Here is a 24,266-nt window from a genome sequence, read left to right as displayed (position 1 = left end):
CTTGCAGCTTCTTGACCAATATGACCACTGAGGCATTAGAAGAAAAACAGAATGCAGATGTGGTATCACGGACATAACAAAGGCATTTGATAAATGCGACCATGGAGTGATAGTCCACAAAATGAGATCAGTAGGGATAACAGGTAAAGAGGGACGACGGACATTAAATTTTCAAACCGAATGCAAAAAGTAATAGTCAACGAAAAATATAGTCCTAACACAGTTAAAAGCCCTGTACCTCAGGAAACAGTCCTTGCAACACCGATGTTCCTTATTCTCATACCAGATATCAACAAACACAAGTCACAGCTTTGTGCCTTCTGCAAAAGATCACAAAAAAATTTGCATGAAAATTACCTTTGTACTAGACATTGACAACTACAAGCTGATATTAATAAAGTTTTTGACTGGGCAGCAGTAAATAACATGTCTAACAGTACAAGTACTAAGGTAAGGTAAAAATGAAGACCTTAAACAAAATATAGAGTACTAAACACAATAAATCTGCCCATAGTAGGAATGCAACCTGTAAACACTCCAGGAATAATGATGTCTGCAACTTTATGTTTTGGGAGCAAAACCAAGAAAATATAATGTCATCTAGAAAAATGACAGGATGGATTATGATAACCTTCAAATCCATGGATCACATTCACCATGCTCATACTGTCTTAGTGATGCTGTTCTGCCTTGAGCATTGCTCCTACAGTACTTGCGTTTCCCTTTAGAGCAAGAGATTGCTGAAATAAAGAGAGAATACAGAGAAAATATATGGCATGCACAGACTTGATAAAGCACCCTAAATTATCAGAATCTTCTTAAAGCTCTCAAAATGTACTCTAGAAAAGGGATGCGAGGCATCAAATAATATATACACGGATAATACTGAGGGCCAGGTCCCAAGTTTACACAGAAAAATAACATACTGGAGTGAACGATATAGAAAGAAATGCAGAATAGAGCCAGTGAACAATCTGTATGAAAACCTGAAGTTCACAGTTGTTCAATGCTGTTCCTCTCAGCAGGTCTAATATATATTACCAGAACAAAGTTTTAGTCTTCAAGAAAAATCTAGACTGCTTCTGCAAGGGCCAGACCAATCAGGTTGTAGTGAGCATGTGGGCCACTCCAGGCAACAGCCTATTGAACCAAGCTCTCAAGTTATGCCTGGTCTGAGGCAGGCTTGGAGAGTAGAACTCTAAAAAACACTTCGTTCAGGTACAATCCAGGAGGCCCCCCTTTACCACAAGGGTGGTGTAGGTCAAGTACCGGACTCAAAAACGCAACTCGCTGCCACCTAATGGAGTGCCACCCTGCTCCTTACTGGCCCACCCAATCACACACGGTTTTGTAGAATGTTCCTATTTACTGGGTGGCAATTCCTGCTTTCTCAATGTTTCCTTTGTGAACCCAATATTACCTCATCTTTCTTGCTCTCATTGCCATCCTGAATGAATTATCGATAGGTGTTTTTTTATTATTCTGCGAGACAGTGCTAAATGCAGTCATGGAATACACAAAGTAATAGTGCAAAGGCACCAAGCCAGTTAGTGTGTAAAGTATGTGCTACACAGATGCCCTAAATATTCTAGATGCTTGTAACAATAATAGTGCATACACAAGAAACCATATTAAAAATACTAGTCCCCAAGGATTATTGTGTGTATATGTAAAAAAAAAACGATGTGACATTCTATATATACATGATTTGTGCATTTTCAACAGGTGGCGTGAATAAGTGGGAAAATGCAGTTTTGATATAAAGTACAGTACCCATGCATTAAGCATGCAGGGCCAATACACATCCTAGCTACAGGAATTTTAAGCATACTGTAAATTCATTAAAGCAAAATTAAAATCATTATTTTTACCTTTTAAGATTTTTATTTAGTTATACATCACTGACAAGCTGCACTAGACATCAAACAAACATAAAACACTGACGTTAAAAACCAATTTGAATAGTTCTTAATGTAGAAAAATAACAACCTGGAAAATCAATGAAGTCCTTGCACTCGCTCTAACACAAACAATCATTCCCGAAACACATCTATACAATTATCCAGATACATCCTACTTTTAAAGATGTCAAGTATATTTTGTACAAGTGTACATGGCCTACTGAGAGGCAAGAAGTTACGAAAATCTTTTAAAATATCTCATGATGTTATTGCTCGGGAGCATGGCACCTGGATGCTGCTGTTGTGCTACGGCTACTCAGTGGGTCGCATCCCTCCCTCCACCGCCACTTCCACTGACTGATGATAATGATCGCCGTATTACTGTGCCTCCAACAGTTCTCCACCAGGCCCGGAACCCTTGGCTTCGGCTGGGATCATAGAAAAGATCTTGATATTTAAGAGTATACTGTATAAGATTACTAGTATCAATGGCATGAGACCAAATGGACACTTAGATCACATTTTTAAGGAGTTGTGGTAGTTGCAGTGGGGGATTAAGTCTTATGTGACACTTTGGGGAACTTGTGGCATGCCCAGGGTTCTGGACAGCAGCGTTGTGACGCGTGTTGGTGCAGCATTAGAAGCCGTGCACCTTTATTTGCTCGGCCTTCACTAGCCCCACTTTGGTCAGGAACTGGCAAATATTTTCTCGCTGGTCACCTTGCAGCTGCAACACCTGTCAACAAGTCAATTTGTTAGATTTTTATGTATAAAAATACATTTACTGTCATTACAGAAAGATAATGTATAAAATATTCCCACAAATGGTGTCAAAACCTAAAGGAACCTTGCAAACACAATTACAGTAACATTAGCATAACCTCAACATGTCTTCACTATTTAAACTGCAGCATTTTAGAATTAACCATAACATTTCAAGCATTCTTATTTGCCTTGAAAACCAGTAGTCCTGTCAAGATTTGAAAACTCAAAAGACAAGATATTTACCATAAAATACTGTTTTTATCAAGCAGGTTATCCAACATTTTGTGAGCTCAGTTTTTTTGGGGAATTTATCAAAATGGTAACATTTTCTTATTGCAGATGGACCCATTGCCAAATATCATGAACACACCAGGTGCATCTTATTCTTTTTAAGAATACTGTACTTTCTTTGTACCAACTACAAATCCTTCCAGTGTATATTTTAAATCAATGTAAAAGCTCTAATATTTAAACTATTTGGATGGATGTAGCTTACAATACTTACACAATGTTTAAACACCTATACAGATTTTGACTACTTCCTTACATTTCTTAATTTAACCCTTAAATGGAGCATGGCTATATACCATTTGACACCCACAGGCGTATAAACAACAAAATTATATATTTTTTCTTCCTAACCTGTTAATTTGTGTTCACTGATCATGGGAAAAATAATAACAAAATCGCAAGTGGCATATAATGCCAGCTATAGGGCGGGGAAGTCTGGCAAAAAACAGGCGCTGTCTCAGTGTGCGTCCCAGGCGGTCTGTTGATCGCCAGCTGTCAGGCCGGAGTTTCCACAAAGAGATAATTACCTAATTATTTCAATGTCTCTGATTGATTTTTCGTAGTTTTTCTTGCTGTAATATTATTCAATAGTGTGTAGTGTGATATATTTATATAATAAAATGAGTGAATCATCGCTGTACTCAAAAATATGGTTATCTTGAGATGATTTCGGGGCTTTTTAGTGTCCCCACGGCCCGGTCCTCGACCAGGCCTCCACCCCCAGGAAGCAGCCCGTGACAGCTGACTAACACCCAGGTACATATTTACTGTTAGGTAACAGGAGCATTCAGGGTGAAAGAAACTTTGCCCATTTGTTTCTGCCTCGTGCGGGAATCGAACCCGCGCCACAGAATTACGATTCCTGCGCGCTATCCACCAGGCTACGAGGCCGATGGTGTGCATATTGTTGATTCAATTATGTTCATCAAACAGTGAACAAATACTTTGTCGGCTATTACACTGTATACACAGGTTATATATAAGTATCTGCATGTTTTGTTCACCATAATGAACCACTAAGTTGCTATTATGAGTCAAAAAGTAACAAGGAGTGACCGCCGAGTACCAGCCAGCCACCCACTCACTCCCTCAACACCTCACTCGCCCACATTTTCCTCCCACAATACTGTTTTTGCTTTTATTCACTATATACAGACGTTATATATAAGTATCTACATTCGTGTTCACCATAACGAACCACTAAGTTGGTATGCTGAGTGGCAGTGGCAGTGCCACTGGCTGCTACTTCCTCCCTCCCTCAACTCACCTGACTCACCCACATTCTCCTCCCACAATACTGTTTTTGCTTTTATTCACTATATACAGAGGCTATATATAAGTATCTACATTCGTGTTCACCATAACGAACCACTAAGTTGGTATGCCGAGTGGCAGTGGCAGCCCGCCACTGGCTGCCACTTCCTTCCTCCCTCACCTCACCTGACTTGCCACCATTCTCCTCCCACCATACTGTTTTTGCTTTTATATACAGACATTATATATAAGTACTTACATGTTTTGTTCACCATAACTGTACATTTAAGCTTGTATGGTAAGTAAAGGAACAAAGACGTAGCTACTCACACAGTCAGCTGATGGCTACCGACTTCAAGGCCAGACGCACTAATATTTCTCCTCCAACTATACCATTTGTGGTGTTATTACGCTATATACACACATTTTTATTAAATAACTACCTGTTTTATTCACCATACTTGTACAAGTAAACTGGTTTGGTGCCCAAAGACCATCGTGGTCACCAGTAAACAACATGATAAGTCATGCAGATGATGCCACCGCCCTCACCAAAATGGTGGCTCCCAACCACCTACTATTGCTGTTTATACCCTCTATACACACGTTATATATAAGCATCTACATTTGTGTTCACCATAGCAAACCACTAAGCTGGTATGGTGAGTGCAGTCAATAAAAGGTGGCCACACAGAATCAGAAGATGATGCCACCTCCCTCCCTCAGCATTACTCCTCCCACCATGGAGCACAGCACTAAATATCACCACAATTCTGCTATTATCAGAATCCTGATCAGTTTGATCCCAGTCAGGGGTCTTCTGTAATACTATCATCGCTAAAGCATTTACATATATATTTTGACTTTTTAGGCGATGCTGTGCTCACAAGCTGAACAGCAGTGCTGTGAGCTCATGCTGCATGCACTAGCTTTGGTGGCTCACTCAGTACTGAGGGAGGCTCTCACACCCGGGAATGTTGCCCACGATTTTTTTTCTAGGTGGCGTCTGTTAACTATCGGCCTTGGCTGGACTATAGCTGCCCCTATCCCTCACAGGACTTACCATACCAGCTTAGTGGTTCGCTATGGTGAACACAAATGTAGATACTTATATATAACCTGTGTATAGAGTGTAATAACAGCAATAGGAGTAGGTTGGGAGCCGCCATTTTGGTGATGGAGGAGCGTCGTCTGCATGTATGTTGTGTACTGGTGGCCACTATGGTCTTTGGGCACCATACCAGCTTATTTGTAGTCATGGTGAATAAAACATGTAGATCACACTACACACTATTGAATAATATTACTGCAAGAAAACAAGGAAAAAATCAATCGGAGACATTGAAATAATTAGGTAATAGTACCTTTGTAGCAACTCCTGCCTGACAGCTTGGGTGGAGCAGACCTCGTTTGGCACCTGCTCTGTCAACGCCTCTTTTTTGGCCAAACTTCCCCGCCCTATTACGGCAAAAATATGCCACCTACAATTTTTTTCCCCGTGATCAGGGAACACAAATGAACACTTTTATAAGACGAAAGAATTTTTTTGAATCTTTTTTTTTTGTTGCGCCTGTGGGTGTTGAAGGCCAAAAGACCCTTAGTGGCTTAAGGGTTAAATTACTTAACAGTTGCCAGTGTAGGATCGTGACTTAGGTATTGCCAGTGGGTAGGATCTTAGTACTTTTGGTGAATATCATCAATTGTAATTTAATAACCTCATGTTAATAAATTTCCATCTGTATGTGTCACTTGGGTCCCTTGTTGTCATCTACCTTGTAATCATGGACCTTGAACCTCCCCCAAACTCTCCAATATCAGATTGTTTGATCAGTCAGTCAGGGATTACATCAAAAGAAGGTACTTTTCAGTTCAACATGGGTTCTTGTCACAGTGCTGTATATGTTTTACAATTGTATTAAGACAGGATGGTGGCAGCATTAGTTAATAAGCTTTCTCTGTTTAACCACCAATGTTATACAATATTTCAGTTCACATTTCACTGAATATTTTAGCAAGTGTTATAAAATATTAGTGTTACTAAGTGATACATTTTACCAAGTGTTACAAGAATATGAATGTCTAGACATGTAATTAGCATGCAGGTATAAAGCTAGGAGACAGAGCACAGCTGTCTCACTTCCCCAGTCACATAAATAGGTGCCACTACCCGCCAAACACACACCGAAACTACGACGTTGGTACAACGTTCCAACAAGTTTTAACACCTCCTAACCAGTTATAACAACCAATATAGCAAGTTGTAACAACGTTCTAATACGTTATAAACACGTTAAGCCAAGATGTAACAACTTTATTACAAGCTGTAACAAGCTGAAAATAAGAGACAGTTTCGGTTTTTGTTTCCAGGATACTGCCACCATTACTACCTTTAGTTCTGTGACATCATCACAATAATTAAGAGAAACAAGGCTGGATAGATTATTTTCTAAGGCAAGATAAAAGGTAAGACTGAACAAGGTAAGATTACATAACAGACAAGAAAGCTGGTTAGTCAGGAATGTGCATTCTTACACACATCAGTTCGCAAATATCAGAACTATTGAGGAAAGGAATACGAAGTGTTGCAAGAAGACCTTGACAAACGGCTATGAACAGGAACATGTCACATTGGCTTTCAGGCTGGGAAGCTACACTCATTATTCAATGTAATCAATTATTCTACTTGTAGCCTGACAAGTGGATGAATGTACAGCATAATGATAAAAAGGATTAATCAATAACTCTTCGTCCCTTGGTGGCAAATTTTTTTTCCAATTGCTTATGCTACCTATGTATTGAAAATGGTTATTATTCTTTCAAGCTTTGCTTCGACCTTTGCCCTTAAGCTGCTAAGGCTTGAAGGTTACATGAAGGTTGCCAACACCTTATCATGAGCTGTGATATTGTCACGGCTCTAGATAACGCGTCAGCAGTTTTGAAACCATCGTCAAGATATCTTCCATAAAGGCAAAGTCGAAGTAAAGCTTGGGAGGAATAAGCACCATTTTCTATACTTTGGAGGCAAAAGCAATTAGAAAATAACATTATCCAGCACTAAAAATGGTTACATACTGTAATTTATACCCAGTTGATTTGATGAATCAAATATACTTCTCCCAACAAAATTATTGTTAAATTAAAAACTAGTTTTTACATTGTAAACCATCCACCCACATATACACACTTCCTCAATATTAATGAAATTCTATCAAGAACAAGTAATAATACTTTTATAATTATTGCTGTAGAGATCTAGCAAATGTCAACTTTATATAGGGTCCAGAACAGACAAAACACTGTCACTTATTTCACGTGTGGGGGTTAGGCTTTGATTTGGCCACATTGCAACGTTCTCTGCAAGAGACCTGGTTATACCACAAATATATTCCACCCCCTCTCACCTGGGAAGATACAATGACAAACAGGTCCATCAGACTGATGCTCCTGTCACCACTGACAAACATCAGTAACACTACATGCGACCCCCAGTGAAAATGATGGCAGGAGCGCGCACAAAAAATTTGCTATGAAAATAATAGGTTCATTTATGATGTAATGGACAGGCAAAATTGTGGGTTAACCCAACTTAAGATAAGGTGACATGAATATTAGTTAAAAAACAATGTACATTATAAGAAATTAAATTTTGCCCATGCACAATCAAGGAAAATTAATACCTGTATTAACATTTCATCAAATCTCTAATTTAAAGTAAAATATTGTACAAGCTGTTGCTATCATCATGAACTTTAAAATATTTCAACTACTGTTAATAAGCTTGCAAATTGCTAAATCTTACATTTTCATACTCATTAAAAAATATAATATTTAAAAAACTTACTTCACCGTATTCGGGGTGTTCAACCACTGTGCCGTTGCATGCAAATTCCTTCTTGCAAGCACGGACAATTTTCTTCAGATCATAGTCTGAAGACAGACCCTGCACCGTAGTGAGTGTCTTTCGGCCATTGCGCTGCTGGATTCTGCAAAATATCAATATTTATATTAATAGCGTATTTCAGATTTTTTTAATTGTAGCTATTTGAGGATAGTTAAAATCCCAACCCCCTATACCTCCACCTCTTGAAATACAGTACCAACAATATTTCAAGACTCTTCCAAGTGATTGGGCACCAATCATACACTCCGACCTTGTATCCCTTCCAAGTACTTCACAGGTACAGGTAGTCATACAGACTTAGTGAAATATACTGTACTGAAAATTACCTTACCTGCATTACTTTGGGTAGAAGTAGGAGTGTGAGTGGGGTGATTATGGGGGTAGGTATTGAGAATAGGTTTAGGGAAGGGGGGGGGGGGGAGTATATCTGCCCCAGCTGAGCCATTCCATGCCTAATAAACCCTCAAACCGACCATCTCAAGAGTTGCATGAAATCTGGTAGGATGTTATCCAGCACTATAAAATTATAGTGCACGAAGTAATAGACACATGCAAAATTTGAGCCGTCGGTGCTGCATGATATTCATACAACAGAGTTAGCAATGTGAACAAACACACATACTACTTACAAGCTCAACAAAAAGAAACTCATAGCGGATTTGAATTGAGGGAAGCCTTCATGTTGGCCTTGTTTTAACCCTTGTGTTGTTCAGGGGTAACTAGCATTTGTCACCCACAGGCGCATACCAAAAAACAAAACAAAAAACGGTCTGTTGCTCGCCAGCTGTCAGGCAGGAGTGGCAACAAAGAGATAATTACCTAATTATTTCAATGTCTCTGATTGCTCGTAGTTCTTTTGCTATAATATTATTCAATAGTGTGTAGTGTGATATATCTATATAATAAAATGAGTGAATCATCGCTGTACTAAAAAATATGGTGTGCATATTGTTGATTCAATTATGCTCATCAAACAGTGAACAAATACTTTGTCGGTTATTATACTATATACACAGGTTATATATAAGTATCTGCATGTTTTGTTCACCATAATGAACCACTATATGATGGTATTATCGCTGCCACTCACTCAACACCTCACTTGCCCACATTCTCCTCCCACCATACTGTTTTTGCTTTTATTCACTATATACAGGCGTTACATTATATACAAGTATCTACATGTTTTGTTCACCATAACTGTTCAACTAACTCGGTACAATGCCCAAAGAGCATAGTGGCCACCCCTACCAACATGACAAATCATGCAGATGTTGCCACACCCATCACCAAAATGGCTTCTCCCCCACACTCCTTTTGCCGTTATTACATTGTATATACACGTTATATATAAGTATCTACATTCGTGTTCACTATAATGGACCACTAAGTTGGTATGCCGAGTGGCAGTGGCAGCCAGTGGCAGCCTGGCTCTAGCTGCCACTCCCTCCCTCCCTCCCTCATCTCACCTGACTCGCCACCATTCTTCTCCCACCATACTGTTTTTGCTTTTATATACAGACATTATATATAAATATCTGCATGTTTACCATATTGAACAACTAAGCTGGTACAGTGAGTCCAGACAGTAAAAGGTAGGTCACACAGAGTCAGCAGACAATGCTACTATCTCCCTCCCCACCAAGATTACTCCTCCAACTACAGCACTAATTATCACAACAATCCTGCTATTATCAGAATCCTGGTCATTTTTAACAGTCAGGGGTTTTCTGTAATAATATCATCACTAAATAATAGCATGAACATGTATATTATGGCATTTTTAGGCAATGCTGTGGTCACAAGCTGAACAGCAGTGCTGTGAGCTCATGCTGCGTGCATCAAGCTTGGTGGCTCACTCAATACTGAGGCCCCTCACACCCGGGAATTTGGCCCATGTTTTTTTTTTAAATGGCGTCTGTTTACAAGTCCTGATGAAGGTGTGGTGAACCCCGTGTATTCGCGGGCCGTTTAAATCTTGTGTAGTATTCCAATACATTATATGATGGGATGCGCAATTCATAGCAAGTCACTCAACCCATCACATGATGTGTTGCGCAACTTAAGGGTTAAGGGGGCGTATTACGGAAAAAAGTGATAAATGAAAACTGGTTCGATTTCAATCAAACCAACTTAAGGGTTAAGGGGGCGTATTACGGAAAAAAGTGATAAATGAAAACTGGTTCGATTTCAATCAAACTTTTTTGACTAGTTGTATATAAAATTTGGTTCAACTGGCCCTAGTCTCAGCATCGTAGCATAAATAGAAAGAGAGGAAAAAATATTGAAGTCAAAATTTTTCCAAAATGGTAAAAAATTCACATCAAACAAAAGTGTCAACTGTAATCATGTCTATGACTAAGCTATCACAATAGCATATAATAAAGTATTTTAATATTTAATTTTATGCCCAAAAATTAAAAAAAAAATCGAATGTTTTTCTCATTTTTTATCAGCCGATTTGCATGAAACTTATACACCTTACAGAACATAAGCCTATCTATAAGGGTGCAAATTTTGGAGGAAAGACTTCAACCACAGGTGGCAGAATGTCTGATCTCATTTATTGTCAAGTAACAAAATTAACTCTCCTCTCATTTTTTTTCAACTTATATGAAATTTACACCTTATATGTAGAGTTAACGTCTGTAATAAACTTATAGAATACTTTATTCCTAAGTTCATTTATTGACTTTACAAATATCTGCAAACATGAAATATTGGCATATATTTTTGGGAACTTTGACTACTTGTATTAGTAAAACTAAAAATTTTAGATAATCCTTTTTATACAAATTCTTTATTATATGCTAATGTAATAGATGAATGTCATAGAAATGATTTAATTTGAAATTGTGGTTGTAGAGCTTTATTGAAAATGTTTAAAATTCATTGAAAAAAAAAAAAAAACCTCCCTTTCTATTTAGGGTGCGATACTGAAACGTCGAACAGTTGCAGCCCTTTTTATATACTGTACAACTAGTAAAAAAAGTTTGGTTGACCTTGAAAATAAGAAAACGTAATATTTAAAAAAATAATTAATGAAAACAGTGCTTCCTTGGCTTCAAAACAAGCACAATATGAATTATAGTAGTTTTGAGCTTCTAAACAAAATCGTTTATATTTTTCCACAATGACATCCCTGCTATATGAATGTCGTGCATTGATGAGCACCAAAATTTTACACGTTTTAGATTCAGCTACTCAACAAAAACTTCCAAAGCAGCAAGGGTTGTGATGAGCCCGTAGTACTCACCTGACACAGATGTGTGTTTTGCATATGTAACTTCATATCCTCTATCATCCTACCAAATATCATGAAAATAAGAGATGGGTGGGTTGAAAATCTTTTTTTTTTTTTATATGATTTTTTGCCAACAACCACCACCTGTTGGATGTAATCACCCAACAGGTGGTGATTACGCAAATTTGTTTTTGTTCATGGTTAGTGAGCGTTTTCTGATTACTATTATTCCAAAGTTGCTATATCCAAAGTATAGAAATTCGCTATTATTCCCCCTCAAGCTTTGTTTTGACCTTTGCTTCAGACAACCTGGGGAATGTGACTTGAAGGTACCTAAAGGTTACAGACTTATGAAAATGTGTAACAGCTTTAGATAAGGAGAAGGCAGCCTTCAGTTACCTTCCCGATAATCTTTCCTAAGATGTCCGAGGCAAAGGCCAAAGCAATGTTTGAGGGGATTGATAGCAGTTTTCTACACTTCGGATGTATGAGCAATAGAAAAACACTCACCAACCAGGAACAAGAATTCTTATGCTGTGTTATTAACCTCTGAATTGTACTCACCTAGTTGTGCTTGTGGGAGTAGAGCTTTGGCTCTTTGGTCCCACCTCTCAACTATCAATCAATTGGTGTACAGTATTGGTGTACCGAGATAAAACACCTAAATTTTTGGGATCGTCTCAAAGCTCTCCAAATGTACTCTCTAGAAAGGAGACGAGAGATACCAAATAATATACACACTGGAAAATATTGGAGGGCCAGGTTCCAAATCTACACAGTAAAATAACAACGTACTAGAGTGAATGATATGGAAGAAAATGCAGGATTGAACCAGTGAAGAGCAGAGGTGCCATAGGCACAATCGGAAAACACTGTATAAACATCAGAGGTCCGCAGTTGTTCAACGTCCTCCCAGGGACTAAGAAATATTGCCGGAACAACTGTGGACATCATTCAAGAGAAAACTGGACTGTTTTCCAAGAGAAGTTCCAGGACCAGCCGGGCTGTGGTGGGCATGTGGGCCTGCGGGCCGCGCCAAGCAACAGCCCAGTGGACCAAACTCTCACAAGTTGAGCCTGGCCTTAGGCCAGGCCAGGCTTAGGGAGTAGAAAAACTCCCAGAACCCCCATCAAGCAGGTATTCCTGAGCCTATTTGGTTCTATCAAATCAACATTTGAAACTGTGTATGGAGTCTGCCTCCACTACATCACTGCCTAATAAATTCCAGTTGTTAACTACTCTGACAATGAAAAAATTCTAATGTGTGTGTGGCTCATTTGGGCACTCTTACAGTTTCCACCTGTGTCCCCTTGTTCGTGTTCCACCCGTGCTAAAGAGTATGTCTTTGTCCACCCTGTCAATTTCCCTGAGAATTTTGTAGGTGGTTATCATGTCTCCCCTTACCCTTGTTTCCCAGGGACGTGAGGTTCAGCTCTCTTAGCCTTTCCTCGTAGCTCATACCTCTCAGTTCCAGGACTAGTCTGGTGGCATACCTCAATCTTCTCTAACTTTGTCTTGTGTTTAACCAGGTATGGACTAATAACTGTGTAGTTACTAGTAATTCTGTACGGACTAAGTAACTGTGTAGTTACTTAGACGTACATTGAGGTGTATGACTAAAAACAGTCAACATATCAAATGGGGAAAATGTAAAATGGTGAGTGGAAGGGATAAAATCATTCTAAAATCTGTCACAAAGGTGCTAAATGGTCATATGCAAACATTGTTTCTTACACTACCACATAATCCAACATAAAGGCATTCTCAACATACAACAGACACCACATTAAAAAAAAGTTAATAAATGAATTCAGTGTAAGCTTGAAGTTCTCTTCAGAGGACCCCTAATAATGGTTCTGTCATGCAACATTGCCCAATATCCTTCAGGTGATCCAAAGAAAGGGGTTATATCATTTTACACTGCTCAATATGCCCCAAGGGCTCCCTAGGAAGGGTTCAAGCATACTTACAGTGCTCAATATTCTTCACAAATTCCCAAGAAAAGGTTCTGGAAGCAGGATACACTACCCAATAAGTATAGCAAACTCGATTTTATGATCATATGATTTTTATGATCATCTACTTTGTAGAACTCAAGTCACTGCCGTAAAGCACTCAAGATACTCCCAAGAAATAATGCAGACTAATATTAAATAGTGCAGTGCAGTACTCTGTGAAGGGTAACAAATTAACATGACCAAACACCCTGTTTTCATTCCTTTGGATTACAGTATCTGTAGCACTTTGTAACAATCCCAACCCAGAAGCATTTTCATACAAAATTACAATTTGATCTATTAATGTACTGTACAGCGGATACTGAACCGTACCTTATATGCACAAGGCCATCCTGGACACCCTCGTCTGTCCCACGTGCTGCATCAGCAAAGGGGTCTGCAATGAAATATACAAATTAGATTAAATTAAATCATGGATAAAATTTTGCATTTGGCAGTGCCTCTGACTCCAATAGAATTTTTCACTACCTTTTCTAACACCCAACTGCTTGCACAATTTTAAGGTTGTCACCTTGGACCTGAACTGCCCATCCACCCCACAAATATAATAATTTATAAAACATACAATTAGCCTAAAATAGTGCTTTACAGGCCAATAATGAAATGACAAGCTGTCTTGATAAAACAACATTTGATTCTATGTGAAATAAAATACAGTATAGAACAACATACTGTACTGTACTTTGATTTTCAAGTACCTTCATGATTGAACTTTCTTGAATTACTCTTATGAATTCTTAATTTGCACACCATACTGTTTTTGCTTTGTTGACCAAACCATACACTAGAAAGTGAAGGGATGATGACGTTTCGGTCCGTCCTGGACCATTCTCAAGTCGATTGTGATGAGGAGGGGAGGAGTTAAAGGCAATAAATAGACAAGAGAGAGGTGAGAAGAAAATCTTAAGAGGAAGAAAAGCAAGGCAAAACTGTACGAAAGATAAGGTGAAATAAAGGTTATAGTAATAGGAATAAGAACATACACCATCAAGAATCCTCCATAAAGGTAAGATAAATATATGTACTGTATTGTAGTTAGAGAAAACAAATTGTATTCAGTATAAAATGTACAGTATTTGTAAATTAATACTTTGGAGGATGGAGAACGGATTAATTCAATTCCCTTTACTTGTATTTCTTATAGGAAAAATCGCTTCGACTTACGATCCGTCTCTGGGAATGGATTACCATCGTAAATTGAGGTCCCACTGTACATAACACAAATAATAATGAGTATGTTATTATGCTCTATTTTGTTATATATCATACAAATACTGTACACTGTCCAATGGTAATACCTCTTACTTTCCCCAATATCCACAATTTTTTTTTTAGGGGAGATTTTTTATTTTTTGTTATTTTTTCTTCTTTATTTATTATCTGATTTTGTTGTAACCTCAACATCTTGGAGAATGCATATCTGTTCCTAACTACGTGAAGATAGAATTAAATTAGTCAACAAATAAATGTCATAACTGGCAGAACTTGGGACTGAATTTTTTGGCTGATTTTTTTCACAGATTTCAAACTATTTTCCTTGTTTCTTTAGATTGTTTTGATGATTAGGGCCCAGATTAGGACTTTTTGACTTATATAAAGTATACCCTAAATATAGCCCCTAAATTATTATAATTATCACTATATTTTGTTTTGTGGTGGTTATTTTTTCTTGACTTCAACACATGTTGACCTACGAATGTACGAATGTCAAGCAATGCTTATTAAAACATGCTATTAAATTAATGAATTAGAACTACCTTATACATTGTCGATAACTTCAACTTCAATTATCTCTAAAACAAGAGTTTCAACATAGAGCCAGCTTAAAAAAATCCAGTTTCTGAACGATTCTAACCATTTTTACATATTTTTTTATGTACGATTTTCTAGCCATTTAGTGTGCCACTGTCTGTTCTACAATCCTATTAGAATGGATTTTTCATAAACTAAACATTTAGAGTGATAAATTTTGTTGTCTGAATTTGGTGCATATTTCAAATGCCATATTGACAATTTTTTTTACAGTAAACTAAACTGAAAATCTATATTCTGAATCTATTAAAATGATGATCATATAATATTCTGAGAGCATAACAACACTTAATGAACAATTGGTGATATTTAATATTTTTGCAGCTGATCTGAAAATCTGAATTTTTCAATATTAAATTTTATAATTATTTTTAATTTACTGTACTTGTTTTTCAAGTTATGTTGGTGATCATTTAGACAAAGTTGGAGTGTTTGACTAGTAAATTACCCACAAAAATTGGAAAGCGTTAAAACAAGTTTGAAAAATTTAACTTGTGGTACCATCGGATCCTGTCGTATATAAAGTATATACGACAGTTTAATGGTTAAGACTTTGGATTGGATTTCGTTAACACCTGGGGTTTTTGAGTCTTAGTTTGTCAAAGTTCTTTCTAATTATTTCACGTTATAGGCATATCCTTAAATTCATTCTCCTCTCCTCCTTCAAACATTTGTGTGGGTGATGGGAAACCATCCAACCTTTCAAGTGTGAACACTTATGCAAAATAATCATTTAGTGTGTTTGCTGCCCTTTTATCATCCATTATAGCTTGGTTAGTCTCATCTATTAAGGGCCCAACTGAGTCCTCTGTTTTTGTTTTACCTCTAATATAGGCATAGAACAATTTTGGATCTTTATGTTTTGGGCAAGTTTTTTTTGTAGTTTCTTTTGGCTGATCTGATTTTATGAGTAGCCGAGTTTAGTGCCCTTTTGTATAACTCGTGAACAATGATGTCCATCGTAGATTTATATGTTCTCCAGAGGTTCCACTTGGTTACCAATGCTCGTTTTACGACCTGTCGACCATCTAGTTCCCGTTCTTGTCCTTCTTCCTTTCAGCACATTTTTTAACGAGTTCCGTGATGATCCTCTTGAAATTTTGTCGTGATGCTTCACGTGCTATGGTTGCCCATCAGCTCCCTCCTGGAGATGGTTTGCAGTTCCTCTCACATTACTTGATAGCCACCTTGTTGGTAATCTAGAAATTCATCATCTTTGACCTTTATGTGAATTTCTATGTTCATAGTCCATCCTAAAATATGAGTCACACGAGGTGGTTACCTTTTTCCCCACATGAATATGATCAAACATATCCCCTTTTCTGTTGTCAGCACAAGCTCTGGTATGCTGTCACAACGTATGGGCTCTACCACATGCAATCCTGCATGAGGACGAGAAATTGCTCACCTGCTTGAGATGTTAGGTTAATTCAATCTATGGTCTTGTGGTTAAAAGTCCCCCATTATTAAGGTTTGGGTTTCAAATGTCACACTGATCACATGATGCAGATCCGCAGTTTCCTCTGCCACTGCTGTGTCAGTCCTGTAGTATACTCCAAATGTCATTTTCACATACCAAGTCCTCTTTCACATACAGCATCACCCCCATCCCCCACCTGCTCTTGTTGTTCTACTTGATACTTGCTTGATGGGTTTCTGGGAGTTCTTCTACTCCCCAAGCCCAGCCCAAGGCCAGGCTTGACTTGTGAGTTTGGTCCACCAGGCTGTTGCTTGGAGCGGCCCGCAGGCCCACATACCCACCACAGCCCAGTTGGTCCGACACTCCTTGGACCAATTTCCAGCCCAACCACTTGGGTTGGACAGTAGAGCAACGGTCTCACTTCATGCAGGTCGGCGTTCAATCCCTGACCGTCCAAGTGTTTGGGCACCATTCCTCCCCCCTGTCCCATCCCAAATCCTTATCCTGGCCTCCTTCCCAGTGCTTTATAGTCGTCATGGCTTGGGACTTTCCCCTTGATAACTCCCTCTCTCCCTTCCTCTTCAAGATGTCCACGGTTGTTCGGCAATATTTCTTATGCTCGCTGGGGGGATGTTGAACAACCGTGGACCTCTGATGTTTATACAGCATTCTCTGATTGTTCAGTTCTTTCTGAATGGTGGGTGGTATCCTGGGAGATAGAATTTTCCTTTCTGGTACTGTATGGTACCATATAGTGGTACTGTATGGGGTCATTCCAAAAAACAAAGGTCTCCAAGGTTACATTAGTAATGAATATACAAGTTAGGATCTATTCGTGGAGCCCAGTCTCTCTAGGTTTCATTCTTTGTGTTTGTGGGACTATACAAAATTTACTCTTCATTGGTTAGAGGTTTCAATATTCAACTCTACTACTCTCCAGGTCATTCCATCTCAAATCACCAAAAAGACACTTATGGCTCCCACTCGACCCTCTCCAAATGCCATGAAATTTTGTAGTAAGATAGCCCTAGACCCCAAATGACACTTTGCAAAATATTAGAGCTCAATCTGCTTTGGTTCTTAAATAACAGGTCCATATTGAATGGGCCCTCGTCCCGTTAATGCGTAAACACCACAAAAATTACCAACTTTGACCCTTTGTTAAATCACGACTAGTGCCCAGAGGTGTGAAATTCAGGCATACTGTACCAGGGCAACTTTTGGTGCAGAATACAACACAGTGTAATAAAAAATGTAGTTTGGGTAGCCATTCAGCTATCAATCCATGTTAATATCACTGCCAATATATCTCAAAATATCTCAATATGCATCATTCCCAATTTGGTTTTGAATGACACCATTGGATAGAGCAGATTTTTCTGTACAAGAGTAACTTTTATTTAGGTTGGGATCTGAATTCCTAGTTCAGCCAGAAGACTTTGAAAATGACATACCTTGGTGCGATATCGAAAAAATCAAATTAGGATTCTCCATCTTCTTTGTGCACTGATCATGACTGCTAGCAAATTGATATCCAAACTGATTAGAAAAATTTTAAGCTTCATTGGGTAGAACATTTTTGAGTGGGATTCAGAATTATTAAACAATCAGTACTATTTTTGGTTCCTGTTCTATATTCATCTTTACATCGTGTCAGCAGGTCAAACATTGCTGTTTACTTATTTGTGCATTTACCTTCAATAAATGCACAAATAAATAAAAAGCAATATTAATATTAATGTATTACTTGAAATTACTGTATTCAGTTAGTTAAATAATTTGAATTGAATTCGATTAAGCATACATCATGAATCAGGATTCCATTGGTTTATTGCCATGTGCTATTGCTAGCCATGAGCGTGGCTCTTCTGAATGTCACTTGACAACCTACACTTTCAACAAAGGCTTGAAGTTTCTAAAACAGTATAAGTGCAGAAGATCAAAAACCTGATAGCAAAGCGAAGTGAACTGAACTTGGTAACTGTCCACGGTCCACTTGGTCCACTGGTAATATTTCTTATAGTCGCTGGGAGGACGTTGAACAACCACGGACCTCTGATGTTCATACAAGTGTTCTCTGTGCCTATGGCACCTCTGCTCTTCACTCGTTCTATTCTGCATTTTCTTCCATAGTCGTTCACTCCAGTACGTTGTTATTTTACTGTGTAGATTTGGGACCTGTCCCTCCAGTATTTTCCATGTGTATATTATTTGGTATCTCTCTCGTCTCCTTTCTAGAAGTACATTTGGAGAGCTTTGAGACGATCCCAATAATTTAGGTGTTTTATCTCGTCTATGCGTGCCGTATATGTTCTCTGTATTCCCTCTATTTCAGCAATCTCTCCTGCTCTGAAGGGGGAAGTGAGTACTGAGCAGTACTCGAGACGGGACAACACAAGTGACATTGAAGAGTACAACCATTGTGATGGGATCCCTGGATTTGAAAGTTCTCGTAATCCATCCGATCATTTTTCTGGCTGACGCAATATTTCCTTGGTTATGCTCCCTGAACGTTAGGTCGTCGGACATCATTATTCCCAAATCCTTGACAGTGCTGTTTTTCTACTATGGGAAGATTCGATTGTGTTTTGTACCCTGTATTATGTTTCAGATCCTCATTTTTGCCGTACCTGAGTACCTGAAATTTATCACTGTTAAACCCCACCCTGGGTCCCAGGGCACCCCCACCCCGGGTCCCACGGCACCCCCACCCCGGGTCCCACAGCTCCCCCACCCCGGGTCCCACGGCACCCCCACCCCGGGTCTCACGGCACCCCCCACCCCGGGTCCCACGGCTCCCCCACCCCGGGTCCCACAGCACCCCACTCCCAGGACCCACGGCACCCCTCCCCCGGATCCCACGGCACCCCCACCCCAGATCCCACGGCTCCCCCACCCCGGGTCCTACGGCTCCCCCACCCCGAATCCCACGGCACCCCCACTCCCGGGTCCCACGGCTCCCCCACACTCCCAGGGTCCCACGGCACCCCACACTCCCAGGGCCCATGGCACCCCACACTCCCAGGGCCCACGGCACCCCCACTCCCAGGGTCCCACGGCACCCCCACCCCTGGCCGGTACCCACGGGTCCCACGGCTCCCCCACCCCGGGTCCCACGGCACCCCCACCCCGGGTCCCACGGCTCCCCCACCCCGGGTCCCACGGCTCCCCCACCCCGGGTCCCACGGCTCCCCCACCCCGGGTCCCACGGCACCCCCCACCCCGGGTCCCACGGCACCCCCCACCCCGGGTCCCACGGCACCCCCCACCCCGGGTCCCACGGCACCCCCACCCCGGGTCCCACGGCACCCCCACCCCGGGTCCCACGGCACCCCACCCCGGGTCCCACGGCACCCCCACCCCGGGTCCCACGGCTCCCCCACCCCGGGTCCCACGGCTCCCCCACCCCGGTCCCACGGCTCCCCCACCCCGGGTCCCACGGCACCCCCCACCCCGGGTCCCACGGCACCCCCACCCCGGGTCCCACGGCACCCCCACCCCGGGTCCCACGGCTCCCCCACCCCGGGTCCCACGGCATCCCCCACCCCGGGTCCCACGGCTCCCCCACCCCGGGTCCCACGGCTCCCCCACCCCGGGTCCCACGGCTCCCCCACCCCGGGTCCCACGGCTCCCCCACCCCGGGTCCCACGGCACCCCCACCCCGGGTCCCACGGCACCCCCACCCCGGGTCCCACGGCACCCCCACCCCGGGTCCCACGGCTACCCCCACCCCGGGTCCCACGGCTCCCCCACCCCGGGTCCCACGGCTCCCCCACCCCGGGTCCCACGGCACCCCCACCCAGGGTCCCACGGCACCCCCACCCAGGGTCCCACGGCACCCCCACCCCGGGTCCCACGGCACCCCACCCCGGGTCCCACGGCACCCCCACCCAGGGTCCCACGGCACCCCCTCCCCGGGTCCCACGGCACCCCCACCCCGGGTCCCACGGCACCCCCACCCCGGGTCCCACGGCACCCACTCCCCGGGTCCCACGGCACCCCCACCCCGGGTCCCACGGCTCCCCCACCCCGGGTCCCACGGCACCCCCCCCCGGGTCCCACGGCACCCCCTCCCCGGGTCCCACGGCACCCCCCTCCCCGGATCCCACGGCACCCCTCCCCGGGTCCCACGGCTCCCCCACCCAGGGTCCCACGGCACCCCCTCCCCGGGTCCCACGGCACCCCCACCCCAGGGCCCACGGGGGGGTCCAGGGCCCCGCCACCCCAACCCATGACCTAGTTTTCGGGGCGAACCCTAAGCATTCCAGCACAAACACAACCCCCAAATTCCAACACTTTACACCAAAACTCTGAAAAAAACGCCTAAATACGTATCCAGAGGCCAAAATGAGCCTAACCCACGCTAAAAGTAAGCCCATAATAACCTCCACAACCCCCCGCCCCCCAAACAAATCCCCTACGAACCAGAACCAGGAAAATGACGAGCCAAATTGGAGCCCGTCAACAATCCCCCATTTGGGCCGAGGCCATTTTTCTAGCCCGCGGCGACACTTACCGAAAGTATTAAGATTCTGGATTGACATGCGACTTCTGGTGAAGCACAGGGGGGTTAAAATTAGACGGCGTCCCTCGGGGGAGAGATGGATGGCCCGGGATCAAGCTCGCCTACTGCACGGTTCACCTCAGATAATGGCGGAGAGTCACAACTTTCACCAGGAGGCCCGGATGTTGGTGCCGTGTGTGGCCGCCGGCCTCCTCCTGGCGCTCCCGTCGACCCCACAACCACCCGCCGCCATGTTTGAACTGGCTCCTGGCTCCTGGGGCGGGGCATAGACGGGGCCGTGGGCGTAGGCGGGGCCGTGGGCGTAGGCGGGGCCGTGGGCGGGGGCGTGGGCGTAGGCGGGGCCGTGGTCATAGGCGGGGCCGTGGGCGTAGGCGGGGCCGTGGGCATAGGCGGGGGCGTGGGCGTAGGCGGGGCCGTGGGCATAGGCGGGGGCGTGGGCGTAGGCGGGGCCGTGGTCATAGGCGGGGGCGGGGCCGTGGTCATATGCGGGGCCGTGGGCGTAGGCGGGGCCGTGGTCATAGGCGGGGGCGGGGGCGTGGGCGTAGGCGGGGCCGTGGTCATAGGCGGGGCCGTGGGCGTAGGCGGGGGCCGTGGGCGGGGGCGGTTTGGGCAAGGAGCGGGTATGGTTGACCTGCGAATCTAACTGTTATTATCAGTTATTTTGTACTGTATTCTCTGCTCTTCCGTCTGTCATATTAATTTAGTAATATTAATAATTTTTTATTTACAAATATTCAGAAGAATAATATACAGCGGGTTAATAATTGTTACTAAGAATGAATATTTAATAACGCCACTAATATACAAAGCATCTCCGGTATAACTTATAATAAATATTTTTATTGAGAAGCTTAAGAATGTGTCGTTATTGTGTCTGTCTGCGTCTTGTTATTGGTGTCTGTCTGCGTCATGTTATTGTGTCTGTCTGCGTCTTGTTATTGTGTCTGTCTGCGTCATGTTATTGTGTCTGTCTGCGTCATGTTATTGTGTCTGTCTGCGTCATGTTATTGTGTCTGTCTGCGTCATGTTATTGTGTCTGTCTGCGTCATGTTATTGTGTCTGTCTGCGTCATGTTATTGTGTCTGTCTGCGTCATGTTATTGTGTCTGTCTGCGTCATGTTATTGTGTCTGTCTGCGTCATGTTATTGTGTCTGTCTGCGTCATGTTATTGTGTCTGTCTGCGTCATGTTATTGTGTCTGTCTGCGTCTTGTTATTGTGTCTGTCTGCGTCATGTTATTGTGTTTGTCTGCGTCATGTTATTGTGTCTGTATTCTGAACCCGGCCGGCCGGTAAGGAATTCTGAACCCGGCCGGCCGGTCTAAAGTATTCTGAACCTGGCCGGCCGGTCTAAGGTATTCTGAATCCTAAGGTATTCTGAACCGGCCCGGTCTAAGGTATTCTGAACCCGGCCGGCCGGTCTAAGGTATTCTGAACCCGGCCGGCCGGTCTAAGGTATTCTGAACCCGGCCGGCCGGTCTAAGGTATTCTGAACCCGGCCGGCCGGTCTAAGGTATTCTGAACCCGGCCGGCCGGTCTAAGGTATTCTGAACCCGGCGGCCGGTCTAAGGTATTCTGAACCCGGCCGGCCGGTCTAAGGTATTCTGAACCCGGCCGGCCGGTCTAAAGTATTCTGAAACCCGGCCGGCCGGTCTAAGGTATTCTGAACCCGGCCGGCCGGTCTAAAGGTATTCTGAACCCGGCCGGCCGGTCTAAGGTATTCTGAACCCGGCCGGCCGGTCTAAGGTATTTCTGAACCCGGCCGGCCGGTCTAAGGTATTCTGAACCCGGCCGGTCCGGTCTAAGGTATTCTGAACCCGGCCGGCCGGTCTAAAGGTATTCTGAACCTGGCGGCCTAGGTCTAAGGTATTCTGAACCCGGCCGGTCGGTCTAAAGGTATTCTGAACCCTGTCCGGGCCGGTCTAAGGTATTCTGAATCCCGGCCGGCCTGGTCTAAGGTATTCTGAACCCGGCCGGTCGGTCTAAGGTATTCTGAACCCGACCGATCTGGTCTAAGGTATACTGAAGCCTGGCCGGCCGGTCTAAGGTATTCTGAACCCGGCCGGTTGGTCTAAGGTATACTGAACCCGGCCGGCCGGTCTAAGGTATTCTGAACCTGGCCGGCCGGTCTAAGGTATTCTGGACCTGGCCGGCCGGTCTAAGGTATTCTGAACCCGTCCGGCCGGTCTAAGGTATTCTGAACCTGGCTGGCCGGTCTAAGGTATTCTGAACCCGTCCGGCTGTCTAAGGTATTCTGAACCTGGCCGGCCGGTCTAAGGTATTCTGAACCCGTCCGGCCGGTCTAAGGTATTCTGAAACCTGGCCGGCCGGTCTAAGGTATTCTGAACCCGTCTGGCCGGTCTAAGGTATTCTGAACCTGGCCGGCCGGTCTAAGGTATTCTGAACCCGTCCGGCCGGTCTAAGGTATTCTGAACCCTGGCCGGTCGGTCTAAGGTATTCTGAACCCGTCCGACCGGTCTAAGGTATTCTGAACCCGGCCGGCTGGTCTAAGGTATTCTGAACCCAGGCCGGTCAGTCTAAGGTATTCTGAACCCGACAGGTCGGTCTAAGGTATTCTGAACCCGGCCGGCCGGTCTAAGGTATTCTGAACCCGGCGGCCGGTCTAAGGTATTCTGAACCCGGCCGGTCGGTCTAAGGTATACTGAACCCGGCGGCCGGTCTAAGGTATCGTGAACCCGGCCGATCGGTCTAAGGTATTCTGAACCCGGCAGGCGGTCTAAGGTATTCTGAACCCGGCCTGCGGTCTAAGGTATTCTAACCCGGCCGGCTGGTCTAAAGGTATTCTGAACCCGGCCGGCTGGTCTAAGGTATTCTGAACATGGCCGGCCGGTCGGTCTAAGGTATTCTGAACCCGCTGGCCGGTCCGAAGGTATTATGAACCCGGCCGGCCGGCCGTCTAAGGTATTCTGAACCCGGCCGGTCGGTCTAAGGTATTCTGAACCCGTCCGGCCGGTCTAAGGTATTCTGAACCCGGCTGGCTGGTCTAAGGTATTCTGAATCCGGCGGTCGGTCTAAAGGTATTCTGAACCCGACCGGTCGGTCTAAGGTATTCTGAACCCGGCCGGCTGGTCTAAGGTATTCTGAACCCGGCCGGCCGGTCTAAGGTATTCTGAACC

The 24,266-nt window shown here is 43.6% G+C and overlaps 2 protein-coding genes across 2 annotated transcripts in view; both read right to left on the bottom strand.

The window, feature by feature from the left end:
* Window positions 1–1,861: 1,861 nt before the first annotated feature.
* LOC123758021 (eukaryotic translation initiation factor eIF1) lies at window positions 1,862–21,310 on the bottom strand. The gene is made up of 4 exons (XM_045742171.2): window positions 21,123–21,310; window positions 13,687–13,750; window positions 8,053–8,194; window positions 1,862–2,637 (listed from the first exon to the last, which is right to left on the bottom strand). Exons 1-4 carry the CDS (start codon window positions 21,148–21,150, stop codon window positions 2,539–2,541), a joined length of 333 nt encoding a protein of 110 aa, XP_045598127.1. The 5' UTR covers window positions 21,151–21,310; the 3' UTR covers window positions 1,862–2,538.
* Window positions 21,277–24,266, bottom strand: part of LOC138372850 (cuticle protein 63-like) — a 21,217-nt gene continuing 18,227 nt past the window's right edge. Inside the window, exon 2 of the mRNA XM_069338516.1 lies at window positions 21,277–21,774. Coding sequence (XP_069194617.1) covers window positions 21,277–21,774 — 498 coding nt within the window. The remainder of the gene's footprint in view (window positions 21,775–24,266) is intronic.

The sequence above is a fragment of the Procambarus clarkii genome, chromosome 40 (genome assembly GCF_040958095.1).
Source record: "Procambarus clarkii isolate CNS0578487 chromosome 40, FALCON_Pclarkii_2.0, whole genome shotgun sequence".
In the NCBI taxonomy this organism is placed as follows: Eukaryota; Metazoa; Arthropoda; class Malacostraca; order Decapoda; family Cambaridae; genus Procambarus; species Procambarus clarkii.
Note: the sequence above shows the minus strand (reverse complement) of the source record. Positions and strands in the feature narration are given on the sequence as shown.